This window comes from Elgaria multicarinata, chromosome 20 (assembly GCF_023053635.1).
Source record: "Elgaria multicarinata webbii isolate HBS135686 ecotype San Diego chromosome 20, rElgMul1.1.pri, whole genome shotgun sequence".
Classification (NCBI taxonomy): domain Eukaryota; kingdom Metazoa; phylum Chordata; class Lepidosauria; order Squamata; family Anguidae; genus Elgaria; species Elgaria multicarinata.
The window spans coordinates 8,307,185-8,321,699 of NC_086190.1; the positions used below are offsets into that span (position 1 = coordinate 8,307,185).

Below are 14,515 nucleotides of genomic sequence, written 5' to 3' on the forward strand. Positions count from 1 at the left end.
GGAGATGGATATTATACTGTCCTCTTTCCTCAGTGACCTTGGGCCTGGCAGGTTGACTGCACGGACATCTGAGCATCAAAGCCTGGCAGTCTTCTCTAACTTGTGCTGCTGGCGATGATGAGACCTGGAGCAAACCCCTTTCAGGTGGCTGCAGGTTGGAGAAGCACAGCAGAGCTGGGGAAACGGCTGTGTTCAGGGGGGGGAAGTGGGGGCTCCTGCCATAGTGCTTCAGTGGCATTCCAGCCTATCTGAAGCTTCAATCCTATGCAAGTTTACTCGGGAGCAAGTCCCAGTAATATAAGAACCCTGTGAAGAATGAAATTGATTTTAGTCGTAAGAACATCAGAAGAGCCCTGCTGGATCAGACCAAGGGTTCAAGTTAAAGGAAGCCAGATTCCAGCTGGACATCAGGAAAAACTTCCTGACTGTTAGAGAAGTGAGACGGTGGAATCAGTTACCTAGGGAGGTTGTGGGCTCCCCCACACTCGAGGCATTCAAGAGGCAGCTGGACAAGCATCTGTCAGGGATGCTTTAGGGTGGATTCCTGCCTTGAGCAGGGGGTTGGTCTCGATGGCCTTGTAGGCCCCTTCCAACTCTGCTATTCTGTGATTCTATGACTCTAGTCCAGCACTTTGTTCCCACAGTGGCCATTTGAACTGTTTTGATTGCCTTTTATGTATCTGATGGTTATTTATTTTTGTTAGCTACTTTGAGTAGCCAACAACGCAGGAATCCATTTAGGGTTGGACTCGATGGCCTTATAGGCCCCTTCCAACTCTTCTATTCTATGGGTCTATGAGTCGATTTTATAAAGAAAAACTGGGAGAGGCATTCAAAGCACATCTAGACTCCTCCTGAGCAAGTGTGCCTAAGACTGCTTGCAGCAGACGGGTGGAGGGAGCGAACAGGGCGGGCTCCGCTCCTAAGCAAGACACGCTGGGAAGAGGCAACCTTATAACAGGCACGCTTGTGAGCCAAACTGCTGGGGAGAGGCCGGTCCTTCCAGCCCGCTTACTTTGGGAGGTCGCAGGAGCTCTGCGCGATCCGGGGCCCGTCTACTGCGAAGTCAGCCCCGCGGCGGCCAATGGGCCTCCCTGCTGGGGGAAAGGCCCAGAAGCGGGCAGCCTCCAGCGGCACGGTCCGCGCGCGCCCTCTTCCGCGCGCGCCCCCCGGCCCCGAGGCCGCGCGGCCGCCTCCCTCGCGAGCCGCCCGGGCTCCGCTTGCGCCGGGCCTCGGGCGGCCCCAGGCGTGGCGTGGCGTGGCGAGGCGAGGCGAGGCGGCTCTCGGGCGCCAGGCGCTCCGCCTCAGGGGTGTCCCCGTCCCGCCCCGAGAGCCGCCTCCTGGGGCCGCGCCCCGCCCGCCTGCCGCTCCATCCCGGGAGCGCCCGGCCGAGCTGACAGTCCGGCTCCGCAGCTGCCGCCGGCGCATCAGCCTGGCTGCGCCCTGCTGCTCTGGCCGTCGGCGGGCGGCGGCGGCGGCGGCGGCGGCGGCGGCCCCTGAGCCGGGCCGGGCCGGGCTGGGCTGGGGCCCGGGGCCCGGCGTCTCGCTCTGCCCCGCCGGAGGCGCCGTCCACGCGCCGTCCAGGATGAGCCCGCGCTACTTCATGCGCTCGCTGCTGCTGCTCATCCTCGCCGCCTTCTCGGCCAACGCCAGCAACTGGCTGTGAGTGCGGGCGCCGCGACGGGGTGGGAGCGAGGGAGGGGAGCCCAGCTTGCAGCAGGTGCCGGCGGCGGCGGCGGCAGCCCGGCCTGCGCAGAGCGGCGGGCCGGCCGAGGCACGGGGCGCTGTCGCGGTCCGCGATCCTCGCGGGGCTCCCTGTGCCTGGCTGCGCTACCCCTGACCCGGGAGGGCGAGCTGGCCCCTCGGCGCCCCCGGGGCTCACCAGGACAGGAGGCGCGACTCGGCTCCCCCTCCCCGGGGCGCGGCTTCGGGAGAAGCGAGAGCCCGGCGCGCCGCTCTCCGCCGCCGAAACCATCCTGCGCTCCCTTCTGCGGGAATCCGAGCAGGGAGCTGTCCGGGGCACGATCCTGCCTCCCTCCTTAACCCCCCGCCCCACCCGTTCCCCATCTTTTTCTGTTGAGGGGGGTGCCTTGGCTCCGTGGCGAAGCCCTCTGAGCATGGTCAAGGGCACGCTTGTTTTCGTCCCTGTGACATTGCGCGCCCCAGCCTCTGGCTCTTGGCTTTTAAAAGCCCTGGGGGATGTTAACCTGGGCCGGATCTACACTACTGCTTTAAAGCACTTTATAACAGTTATGAAGCGCTTTAACTGCTTTAAAGCGCTATAAAACTGTTATAAAGCGCTTTAAAGCAATAGTGTAGATCCGGCCGGTAGGGTTCTCGTTCGGGCTGCAATCCCAAGAGGCTTCACCCCAGAACCTGTTTTCAACTATGCGCTGGGCTTGCAGACGTGTGTAGCGCACGGCATGCCCCACAGGCCTGGCTCCCATCGTTTTGCGGCAGGGGCTACCTCGCAGGGTCGTTGTGACGCTGAAATGAAATATAGCCTCGTGTGTGCCATGCTGGGTTCCTTGGGGAAAGGGCTGAATACAAAACTGAGAAATACATTTAGAAATCTAAATCTGTGCGCATGACTCTGAGCACCCGCTACTCATTCCCAGATATCCATGACTGGGCAATCAATATTGATTTGTTGTTTCTACCGAGCAAAGCTTGCCAAGCGAAGGGGGTGATTCCATGGGAGTTTCTGACTTCCTCTGCCCCACTCCAGAACTTGAGCTATCAAGAAATTGTTCTTGATTTCCATGTATCTACTATTTAACGCAATTACTTTTATTTGTAATTATGCTCATTGAGTGAAGGGGTGGCCCCAAAATAAATAATATTGCTGTATAATGCAAATTCTTTGAGCATACTTCTTAGCCTGTAAAAGCAATGCAATCATCATCACAGGCCAGAAGGAAAGTCAGTTTCCCAGTGCCAAAAGCATTTTAAATCTCCTGGCCAGCTGCTGTAGTTCTGACATCGTAGATATTAGGCATAATAACCCAAGCGTGAGTTCTGCTCCTCACTCGTTCTCTTGGTAGTTCTAAATTGCGTTCAACGTGTATGAACATCAGTATGCTTTGCGCTGTGCAACATGCCAGAGGGGAGAGGAGCTCTCAGTGTTCCACCCTTGCAGAAATCTGGGCGTGGAGGACAGCAGTGCAGCTAGGTAACGTTAGATCCTGCACTTAGTGGCCTTACAGGGACCCCGATTAGATGGCTTTGGGTACGACTTCCGTTGTGAAGCACATGGCACTTCTCTTTTCCCACCCCCACTGCCATTCCATGCTTTACAACGGCTTCTACATTCCTAGTATGTTAGAGCAAAACACAAACAAACAGAATTGTTTGCCTACCCTGATAAAAAAAAGAAAGCGATTCCCTGAGCGTGTGCAAACGCAAATCATAGCACCAGCATGGTTTCTTGAATAAAATGGGTGTGTGCTTCTGTTGAACTAACGCTAAGCCCTTTTCTGTTGTAGAAAAGGAAAATATATCTTTATAGTAAAAATGATAAAATGAGCATCTGTAACCATGTAAATGCCCAGCCAGCCACCCCCTGAATAGATAAAAAAGAAGCTAATAATAAGAAAATACACTGTGCAAACAGCATCAAGCCCGGTGAGCCACAACCCCGGGTGGTCTTTTTTCCTGGGGAGGCGGGGAGAGAGAATAGGCAGCGCTTGGGCTCATCTGTATTGCATTGTGAACCCCTGCACCCGACAAACATACAAGACTTAAAACCACTCAGGATATTGCAATGTGAACCGTGAAGTCCTCTTCGTTGTTGATTGTTGTTACCACTTTGCACAACTCTAGAACATGCGTAATGTTCGGTTTTCGCCAGCGTCGCATGGGCCTAGAGATGGAATCGTCAGTGGAGCATTGCGGTGCTGGAGATTTGAGGGGGTTTAAGGGGGACCTTGCTTCACAGCACTGGCTTTGTTGGTTTGTTCAAATGTAGACCGTGACTGCGTTAAGAGAAGCAAAGCTGGAAACAATGACATCTTGCAGTCTGTAAGGGCATTGGCCGAAAATTCCACTGCCTGGCATTTCAAGGAGACCTTTACTGGGACGGGCTTCTTTTGCTACCTTTCCCCTTTGAGTTAACTTAGTTCAGTTCATTGGGTTAAAGTTCTGTTCTTTTCTGCTACTCTGCCCACATATGCTTGATTTTTTCTACTCAGAACTCAATGGGACCATCTCGCATGTCAGTGTTCATGGGGCTGCAGCCCTTCTGAGTTAATCCTTGGACACCCATTGAACTTTAATGATGGGTCAGATGAAAGGTATGATCAACTTTGATCTGCCTGGTTTGATGCCTGCTTTTGAGGGAGGGCGTTGAAGGACTGCAGATTACTGCAGATTGGACTACTGCAACCTTCTTCTCTCTGGCCTTCCTTCTTCTCACATCAGTCCGTTGGTTTCTGTTCACCACTCTGCCGCAAAGATCATCTTCTTGGCTCGCCGCTCTGACCATGTTACTCCGCTTCTGAAATCTCTTCATTGGCTTCCAATTCACTTCAGAATCCAATATAAACTTCTCCTGTTAACCTTCAAAGCTTTTCACGGTCTAGCTCCTTCCTATCTCTCCTCTCTCATTTCACACTATTGCCCCGCTCGTGCTCTTCGCTCCTCTGATGCCATGTTTCTCGCCTGCCCAAGGGCCTCTACTTCCCTTGCTCGGCTCCGTCCATTTTCTTCTGCTGCCCCTTACGCCTGGAACGCTCTTCCAGAACATTTGAGAACTACAAGTTCAATCGCAGCTTTTAAAGCTCAGCTAAAAACTTTTCTTTTTCCTAAAGCTTTTAAAACTTGATGTTGTGCAGACTTTATACTGTTAGTTTTACCCTACCCTGTGCCTGCTTACCCTACCCTGTGCCTGTTTGGTGCATTCTCTTCCCCTCCTTATTGTTTCTTTTGGATTTTATTAAAATGTAAGCCTATGCGGCAGAGTCTTGCTATTTACTGTTTTACTCTGTACAGCACCATGTACATTGATGGTGCTATATAAATAAATAAATAATAATAATAATAATAATAATAATAATAACAACAACAACAACAACAACAACATATGTAAGGAGGTAGAACTGTGGCCTTCCAGATGTTGTTGAACCCCAGTTCCCATCAGCACCTAGCCAGCCTGGCCAATGGCGGGGGATGATAGGATTGCTGGTCTATAAACATCTGGAGAGCCATAGGTTCCCCACCCCGATGGAGGGTCATTCTCTTTATCTAACAGAGCTTCAGAGCTGATCATACACACACACTAACAGAGTGCAGAATTCAGGTGAGCTTTCATTTAAACAACAACCAGGTTTGTGGCCTTTATGCTTAAGAGTGGGTGGGCAGAAGCATGGTGAAATCTCAGAAGTCGGGGAAATGGATGCAGACGTTTTCCAGAGGTCATGGCGAGGTAGTCTGGTAGCGCACCTGCTTAGCTTCTTGTTTCTCTGCACAATATGACTGGCACAATACGAAGTAGTAGAAATGGTATATGCACACTTGATTTGCTCACTTTCTACAGCTTCCTTTTAACCAGATTGCAGAATTTGGTTTATGATTGATTTTGTGTAATTGATAAATGTTACAGACTTCATCTGCTTCTGCTTGAACTGCATCACTCATACAGGTTAAATAATTCCTTTTTCTTGGTGCAAAATTTTGTAGTTTTGTTGGTATTTGTTTTGAATCTTGGATGTAATATGTAGTCCATATTAATGTATGTGTTGAATAACCTTCTACGCCCATCTTTTCCCAGTTTTAAACAGGTACTTAAGACTCTTCTATTCGAGCCTATTTTAGTTAGAGCTTTGTGGTGACATTTTTGGTTTGCTTTTGCTAATGTTTTTAATGATGGGGGGGTTTCCAGCTGTTTGTAGATTTTGTTTTTATTGTTGGGATTGTTTTTAAAGTTGTGTGATATTATTATTATTTTAATCTTTTTCATTTGTAAGCTGCTTCGGGTTTCTTTTCTTTTCACACATAGAAAGGCAGGGGTAAACATGTCAACATTCTTCAATAAAGAAAGCAGTTTTGGGCGGTGGATTTGGAATGCGGAAGCAGCGTCTGTGTGTGCTTTACCCTTTCCATCACTTGCTATCTCCTTCTTCCAAGCCACCTTCCCACTGCTTTTCCCCCTACAAATCTGTCTTCCCCTTCCAACCATGTTTGGGAATTCCGCAGGAGGAACTCTGCAGGCATGATTTAGAGCAGTGGTTCCCAAAGTGGGCGGTACTGCCCCCTTGGGGGCGGTGGGATTGCATAGGGGGGGCGTTAAGAGACACGGGGGTGGCAGGGGGCGCTAAGAGGCAAAGGGGCGGTAGAGGGGCGCTCGAGGTGGTCTTTTTCAAGAAGCACCTCTCCAGAAGGTCTTAAAACCCAGGGACATTTTACGGTAGTTTGGTCTCAAACCATATATAGAGGGGAAGAATCCACACATGTATTAATACCGTTTAAGTCCTTTTAACAGTGAATTGAAATGTTTCAAAAGCACCAAAACGTTAATGAAGAGACATACCCTGCTTGGTGTGCCCCGCCAAGCCGTGTTCACTCTCTTTTCCCTCCTTCCCTCCCTCGGCAAGCCTGCGGCGGGTGCTTCCCATTTAAAGGGACCGCATGCAGTACAGCCCTTTTTCATTCTCAGCTCCTCAGCTCCGCTCCTCTGCCCAGCTGCCTCTGCTCAGCCCGGGCGCCCAGACCAGCAGGATCCAGAGGAGCACAGCCCCTTTAAATGGAAAGCACCCGCCCCAGGCTTGCTGAGGGAGGGAGGCAAAAAGAGAGCAAACATCTCTGTTTGCAGCCAGCGTGTCGGGGCACACCAAGCAGAGTATGTCTCTTTATTAGCATTTTGGTGCTTTTGAAACATTTCAATTCACCGTTAAAAGGACTCTTCTTAAACGGTATCAATACATGTGTGAATTGAGGAGGGTCTTGTTGGCAGCACGGCTCTGGACAACTCGGGCTGATGGAGTGCCTCTCCCGGCATGACCCTACGCAAATATAGTACTCTCATCATCTAAGGCCATGTGATATCTAATATTCTTGCTAAATGACTATCAGATTTTGAAAAGATGATATCACTGGATCAAGTTCATCAATTATGTTTAATTGACTAAACTAAAAAAATGTAATTGGATTTTGAATAAATATTCAATTAATTGTTACTGTTTTGAATTTTATTGTTATTATCTTCCTTAGTGGGTTGTTGAAAACCGCTATTCTGAATAATGATTTTTATAGTGTATGGTAGGGGGCACTGGGCATGAGTTTGTGGAACCAAGGAGGAAGTTACCTGAAAAAGTTTGGGAACCACTGATTTAGAGGAAAGGAGGTGGGGAGAGAGAAAGGCTTAAATACTATCTCCCCATTCTGTGTTCTGATTCCCCTTAAATCTTTTGTTACATCAAGCTTCCATGGCATGCGTTAGCTTTGTGGAGTTTCCTCATGGTGCTGAATTCTGCGGGTTGGATCAAGACTTAATCATACTTAGAGTAGACCCCTGAAATCAAAAGGATCCCATAAATTTCAGTGTGTCTATGCAAAGTATGACTAGGCCTGGATCCAACCCTTTATCTGCAGAAAGCTTCTTGACACAACATTCTTGACACAATGGCTGAAAATGGCTGGTGTGCCATTATTACACTGTGCTGTGGAATTTTGGTGACCAGTCACCTGCTGTTATCATCCCCCTTTGGTCTCTTCCGAGCCTTTGATTCTAGAACTTCAAAATGGCGGTTTCTTGGCTGTGGTCCTGCCTGACACCGGATGGTGGTGGCGGGGAGTTATTGAGAGTTGGGGCACTGAATGGGTACAGGTTTTCCCAGGGGGTGCAAATGAGTCAAGGACTCTTAACTCTTTTTTTTTTTTTTTTAATAATTTTTATTCATTTTCAACACTATATAAACATAAATGAACATTTCCAAAATATAATTGAAACAAACACAATAAGAAAAAGAAATACATCAAATATCTGCTTCATACATATTGAATAATTGTTGAGTACAAATATCAAAAACTATTACATATGCCTTATCACACTACAACATTTTCATTCTTAACATAAAAGTGCACCCCCCACCTCGGGATCATTCTTGAGTCCAAAATCTAATCGTTTCTTCTGATGGTGGTTTCCCATTTCCCTTAGTAAACACGAACACTAGGAACTGTTTCCAAATTCCTTCGAACTCATTTATTTTAGTTACGCCTTTTCTCCACTTAATATTACATGTCAGTTTATCATTAATGGCTATATCCCATACTACTTTATACCACTCCTCAATAGAATATTCCCCTTGGATCTTCCAGTTCCTAGCTATCATCAATCGTGCTGCAACCAACAAACTCGATATCAGCTCTATAGTTCCTTTTCCACACTTTATATCTTCAAATAGTGACAGCAATGCTATTTTTGGTGTTTGTTCTATTTTCATTCCCACTATTTCTTCAATTTCTGAGAACACCATCTTCCATAATCTTTGTACATATTTGCATTGCCACCACATATGTAAATACGTTCCTTTTTCCCCACATCCTCTCCAACAATTTGCTGAATGTTGATCACTTATCTTGTTCAATCTGACCGGGGTTAGGTACCACCTCCATAAAATTTTAAAATAATTCTCCTTTATTCTTACTGATAAACTTCTCAACACTCTTTGTTTCCATAGTCCCTCCCAGCTCTGTCGCCCTATTTGTATCTTCAAATCTGATTCCCAAATCACTTTCTCTGTATTCTCTCTAAACTCCTTCTCTAACAATATTTTATATATTTCACTCATTAATCCTTTTGAAACTATACTACCTCCTTTTCCTTTCTCCTTACTTACTACTAATTCTTCAAACCTCGTCATCTTTCTGCACATTCTATTATCTTTAATCCACTTTTTATTCCATTGTTCTAATTGACCATATTCTAGCCAAGATAGCTTCTTCTCCTTTAACAAATTTTCCATATCTTCTCTTGTTTTAATATCTCTTACCCAATCCTTTAATTTTATTTTATTTTTCTCTTTTAATATTTTACATAATCTACCCTTTAGATCCTCTGGGAAATTCTTTAACATTATTATCGGTGCTAAGGGAGAGTTGCTCGGAAGCAGCTTCCCTTTAAATTTGCTCCAAATTTCCCATTGAGTCCTCAGGAGTGGATTATCTATACTTCCAACCCATTTTCTTCCTCCATCTTTAAAAAAAACATTCTCCAGATTCATCTCTACCTTACTTATGATTTTTTCTTCCATCCAGTATAAATCTCCTACTCCCATAATTGCTTCTACAACATGTCTTAATCTATTTGCTACGTAGTATAATTTTATGTTTGGGAGACCCATTCCCCCCTTTTTTTGGCTTAGGTACCAATTATTTTTATTCACTCTTGCTCTCTTTTCTCCATTACAATATTTATTAATAATATTTTGCCAACTTTTTATCTCGGTTTCTGATATTTTTATAGGTAGCATCCTAAATACGAAATTAATTTTAGCTAGTATCTTCATTTTTATCAAAGCTATTCTCCCAAACCAAGATAAATTTAATCTTTTATATTTCTCCAATTTCTCTAATACCTCCTTCTTTAACCTCGTTAAATTTTCCCTTTCTAAATTCTCTAGATTTTTTGTAATTTTAATTCCCAAGTATTTAATCTCATTCTTAACTTTCAATTCCATCCCCTTAAATTCCCAATCCTTTTCTTCCTTCTTAGTATAGTTAAACAACATCATCTCTGATTTAGACCAATTTATTTTTAACCCTGTAATTTCCTCAAATTCCCTCAACTGATATTTAATTCTTTCTAATTTTCTTAATGGATTCTTAATGGTCAATAAAGTATCATCCGCAAACATGTTTAGCTTTATCTCCCTTACCTCTCCAATTCCTTCTAATTCTTTATCCTCCCTTAGTGCCTTCGCCAAAACTTCCATAACCATTACAAAAAGGACCGGCGAGAGCGGACATCCTTGTCTTGTTCCTCTGGCTAGTCGTATCTTTTCAGTAAGTCCGTCATTTACCACCACTACCGCCGTATTTTGGGAATATAACTGTTCTATTACATTTTTAAATTTATTTCCAAATCCCAATTTATCTATAATACTCTTTAGTGCCTGCCAGCTCACACAATCAAAAGCTTTAAAAATATCTAATGCCATAATACCTGCCTTAATATTTGCTTTTTTTATTACATTTATTACATTTAAAACTCTACCCACTAAATTATGCATATGTCTTCCTACCACAAACCCACATTGATCTGCTCCTATATATTCTGCCAAAAATTTATTTAATCGTTTGGCCATAATAGATGTAAAAATTTTAGCATCCTGATTTATTAAAGAAATAGGTCTATAAGAATCAGGATTAGTCAAATCTTTATCTGGTTTTGGGATCAGAATTATCACTGAATGTTCCCATGATTCAGGTATCTTCTCTCCTGATAATATCCTATTATAAAGTTCCATTAATTTTGGAACTAAACAATCTTTGAAGACCTTATAATATTCTGGACCCAAACCATCTGCTCCTGGTGATTTACCCACTTTTAACTTATCAATAACTTCTTCAACTTCTCTTTGAGTTATTACTGACTCCATTAACTCCTTATATTCTGATTTTATTTCCTTCTTTATAAACCTTCCAATATACTCCTCCACCTTTTCTTGTTGAATTTCTTTACCCTTGTACAATTCCTGATAAAATTCCTGAAAAATTTTTATTTTAGCTTTCATTGCATGACAATAATTCCCTCGACTATCTTTCAACGTTTCTATCCCATTCCTCCCTTTTTCTTTTTGTGTGAGCTTGGCAAGCAACCTCGAGTTCTTATCACTGTTTTCAAAATATTCCCTTTTCATATACATTAAATTCTTTTGAATCTCTTCTATATTTAAGTTTTCTAATTGTTTCTTCTTAGCTTGTATTTCCACTAATTTATATTTATCTTTACTTCGCCAATATCTTTCCTCCAAGTTTTTAATTTCTATCTCTAACTTTTCCTGTTCTGCACGTTGTTGTCTTTTTAAACTACATGTTTCTCTAATACAGATTCCTCTTGCTACAGCCTTCATGGTGTCCCAAATGACTGACCCAGCTGTTCCTCCTTTTTCATTAATTTCCCATGCCTCCGACAGTTCCTTCCGAATTTTATCTACTATTTTATTGTATTTCAATATCTTTGTGTTCAACTTCCATCTATATGCCTCTTTATAATCTTTCTTAACTGTAAATTCTAAACTTAACAAGGCATGATCGGTTACTTTTATTACCCCCATTTCCATTTTACAAATCCTCGTTGCAAAGTCTTTTGAAACAAATATATAATCTATCCTGGAGTATGTATGATGAACTGGGGAAAAGTATGAAAATCCAGGCCTATTCCCGTAAAGTAAGCGCCACGAATCTAAATAATCATTTTCTTTTACTAATTTATTCAATATAGTCATATTGTTCCTCTTTTCAGCATTAGTGGGATTTGACCTGTCCCTTTTATTATCCATAACCATATTAAAATCCCCAGCTAATAATGCATACCCCTCCTTAAATTCTTCTATTTCTTTGAACAGCTTTATAAAAAATTCTCTATGCCTCTCATTTGGGGCATAAACATTAATCAAAGTATAAACCTTTCCCTCAATTTTACCTTTTAACATAAGATATCTACCCTTATCATCCTTTTTTACCTCTTCTAATATAAACCCACTTTTTTTTGAAATCAAAGTGGCCACTCCATTTTTTTTTGATGTCCCTAATGATTTTTCATAATAGGCTAACCACTTTAATTTTATCATATTCGAATTCTCGGAGCCTTGGTGTGTCTCTTGGATCATTATAATATCTGATCCCTCTTTATTTAGCATTTGTTCTATTCTCTTCCTTTTCACGACTGCCCCTAAACCTTTAACATTGAGTGTTGATACCTTTATCTTTTTATCCATAATCACCCTTTTGAAATCTCTTCCGATCCCTTGTGCTCAGCAATTCAAACTTGCTTACATAAAAACACAAACTCCATACATAAAACCCACACCCTCCTACCCCGATCCCTCCTCCCCTACCTTCCCCCCCTCCCCACCCCCCCACTCTAATCCCCCCCCCATATCCCCGTGAGTCTAATACTCCAGCCATCTACTTTAAAGGGGGAGGGGGGAGGCAGTGCTGTGCCTGGCCGGCAGGTCTCTATATTAGCTTTTTTATTTGCAATTATCTCCAACATATTTAACAATTCTCTTACTCTCCAGATGTCCCAGCCTCATTCCCTCCCCCACCCACTCCAGCCCCATCTGCTTCCCCATCCAGACCCAGCCTCTTCAGCAAATCTTTACCTTGATCCAATGAGGTTACTCTGTATTCCCTCCTCCCATATGTAAATCTTAAGAAAACCGGGTAACCCCATGCATAAGGAATTTTATTCTTCATTAATGTTTCCGTTATTGGTTTAAGACTACGTCTCCAATTTAATGTGCGTTGAGAAAGATCATTGTAAATTTGCACTGGTTTGCCTTTACACTGTATCTGAACCTTAGATCTCAATTCTTTCATAATTTGCTCTTTTTTGTAATAGTTGCCAAATTTCACCAATATGTCTCTAGTCCCTTTGTAGTTTTTCCCCCCCACACGGTGGACTCGGTCCAGATCCGATCCATCTATTGGAATGTCAGGCGTCAGCTCCTTGAACCAGTTCACGATAATTTCTCTAAGATCTTCTCCTTGCGTCTCCTTCAGCTGCTTTATTCGAAGCGAAGATCTACGAGATTGATCTTCCAAGGCGATCAAACGCAATTCCCATTCTTTAAATTGTATATTAGTTGATTTTTCGAAAGCCTCTTGTTTCTTCTGGTCCAGATCCACTTTAGCCTCTATCTTTTTGATCTTATCCGAATTTTCCATCGTTTTATCCATAATAGTACGCATTTGTTTTCTGAATTCACTCATTTGCTGATCCATTTTTTTAAAAATAATCATGTTATTTTCTGCTATAATAGCCTTGATTTCCATTAAAGAGGGAGGGTTACTACCACTTTCTTTCCCCCCTTCTGCCATGTTTCCTTCTGTATTTGGTATTGTATCCAAAGAGACTGGGTCTATATCTTCCTCTTCCTGTTCAACTCCAGGGGCTGTACTTCCCAGGAAGGAGAGGTAAGCCAAATTATGATTTGAAGGTTTCTTTTTTTGTTTATTAAGCTTTTCCCAACTTTTGATCTTTTTTTTAACGTTGGGCATGGGTCCCTTCTGGGTAGGGCATAAATCTTAGAGTCCAACTCTCTTCCTTAGCAACTTATGCTGGCTTCTCTATTATATAGCACTCACAGCTCCTTCTTCACGAGGAGGGGGGAAAAATCCAGTTCACAACAGCATTCACTAGAGGGGATCAGATTTAATCACTCAAAGTCTCTCACATCCCACATCTCCCTCACCGAATGCCAAATGCAGCTTTTTTCACCCCTTCACCCCCCTTCTCGCCACGCCAATAAATCCAGTCAACCACTTTAACCTTAGAAAGCCAACATTCCAATCGTTCCCATGTGAGATAAAGATGAGAGGTTTTATCACAGATCAATGTCCAGCAAACATAAATTCCTTCTTTTTAAACTGCGTCAGTCAGCGTTTACTTTCACTTTTCATAGAGTTGCCGTTTAGACAGACATTGCATTAATCATAGTTCATCTCACCTCCCTTCTCCAAATCTCTCCACTTTCCCGGCTCCTGTTGGTTTTATAATCATTTTCTGTCAGTTGCTCAAAGATTCATGCCCATTAAAAGAGAGATAATTGCCTTTTCCGGCAAGCGCCGTTCAGAGCCTCAGAAGAAACCCGCCATCGCTCAGGCTGCCAAGCTCCGCCCCCCAAGGACTCTTAACTCAAGATGTGGGGATGCCACCAAAGCGGCTGCTTCTTCAAGCAACTCCATTTGTGGGTATGTGTGTCAAGGAGCCATCCCAGATCGAATGCTATGAATGGAGCGTTCGTTGGATTTCAAACACAATCTGTTTTGGGGCTGAACTAGATGATATGATTATTGCATGAATGCATTATCTAATGCTGCAATTATCAAGCAATGCAGATTCCGGTTGCTGGTGAGGAAAGATGCTCCCCTTGTTGTTGGGGAAAGATTTAATATGAGCAAACTTCCCATGGGCACACACTAAATTAGCAGCAGGCATTGAGGTGGCCTTTTAAAGATGCTGGTAGAACAACTGTGTAGTCCTGTTTGGGTTTAGCATGCCAGACAAGGGCTTAGTCGTCACTTAGGAGTTCCATCTGTGCTTGGGCTGTACCTACTTAAACTGCAGGTGAAGGCTTCGATGATTGAATGCTTTTCCAAGGGGAAAATCCCTCCACATAGAAAATCGGCACATTAGAAAGAAGGGTTTCTGTGCTAGCATTCTATGTGTGTGTCATGGTTATTGATTGCCACACACAAGTTTATCACCTCAGTGAGAAAGAGGCCTAGGAGGTGAAGACCCCACAGGCATGTTTTAGAATGGAGCTACAAGCAGCTTGAGCAATATTTATTT

General features: G+C 43.9%; 1 protein-coding gene across 1 annotated transcript in view; it reads left to right on the top strand.

Moving 5' to 3' along the window:
* The first annotated feature begins 1,569 nt into the window (after positions 1-1,569).
* WNT4 (Wnt family member 4) overlaps positions 1,570-14,515 on the top strand; it is a 59,456-nt gene continuing 46,510 nt past the window's right edge. Inside the window, exon 1 of the mRNA XM_063145327.1 lies at positions 1,570-1,662. Coding sequence (XP_063001397.1) covers positions 1,586-1,662 — 77 coding nt within the window. The 5' untranslated portion in view covers positions 1,570-1,585. The remainder of the gene's footprint in view (positions 1,663-14,515) is intronic.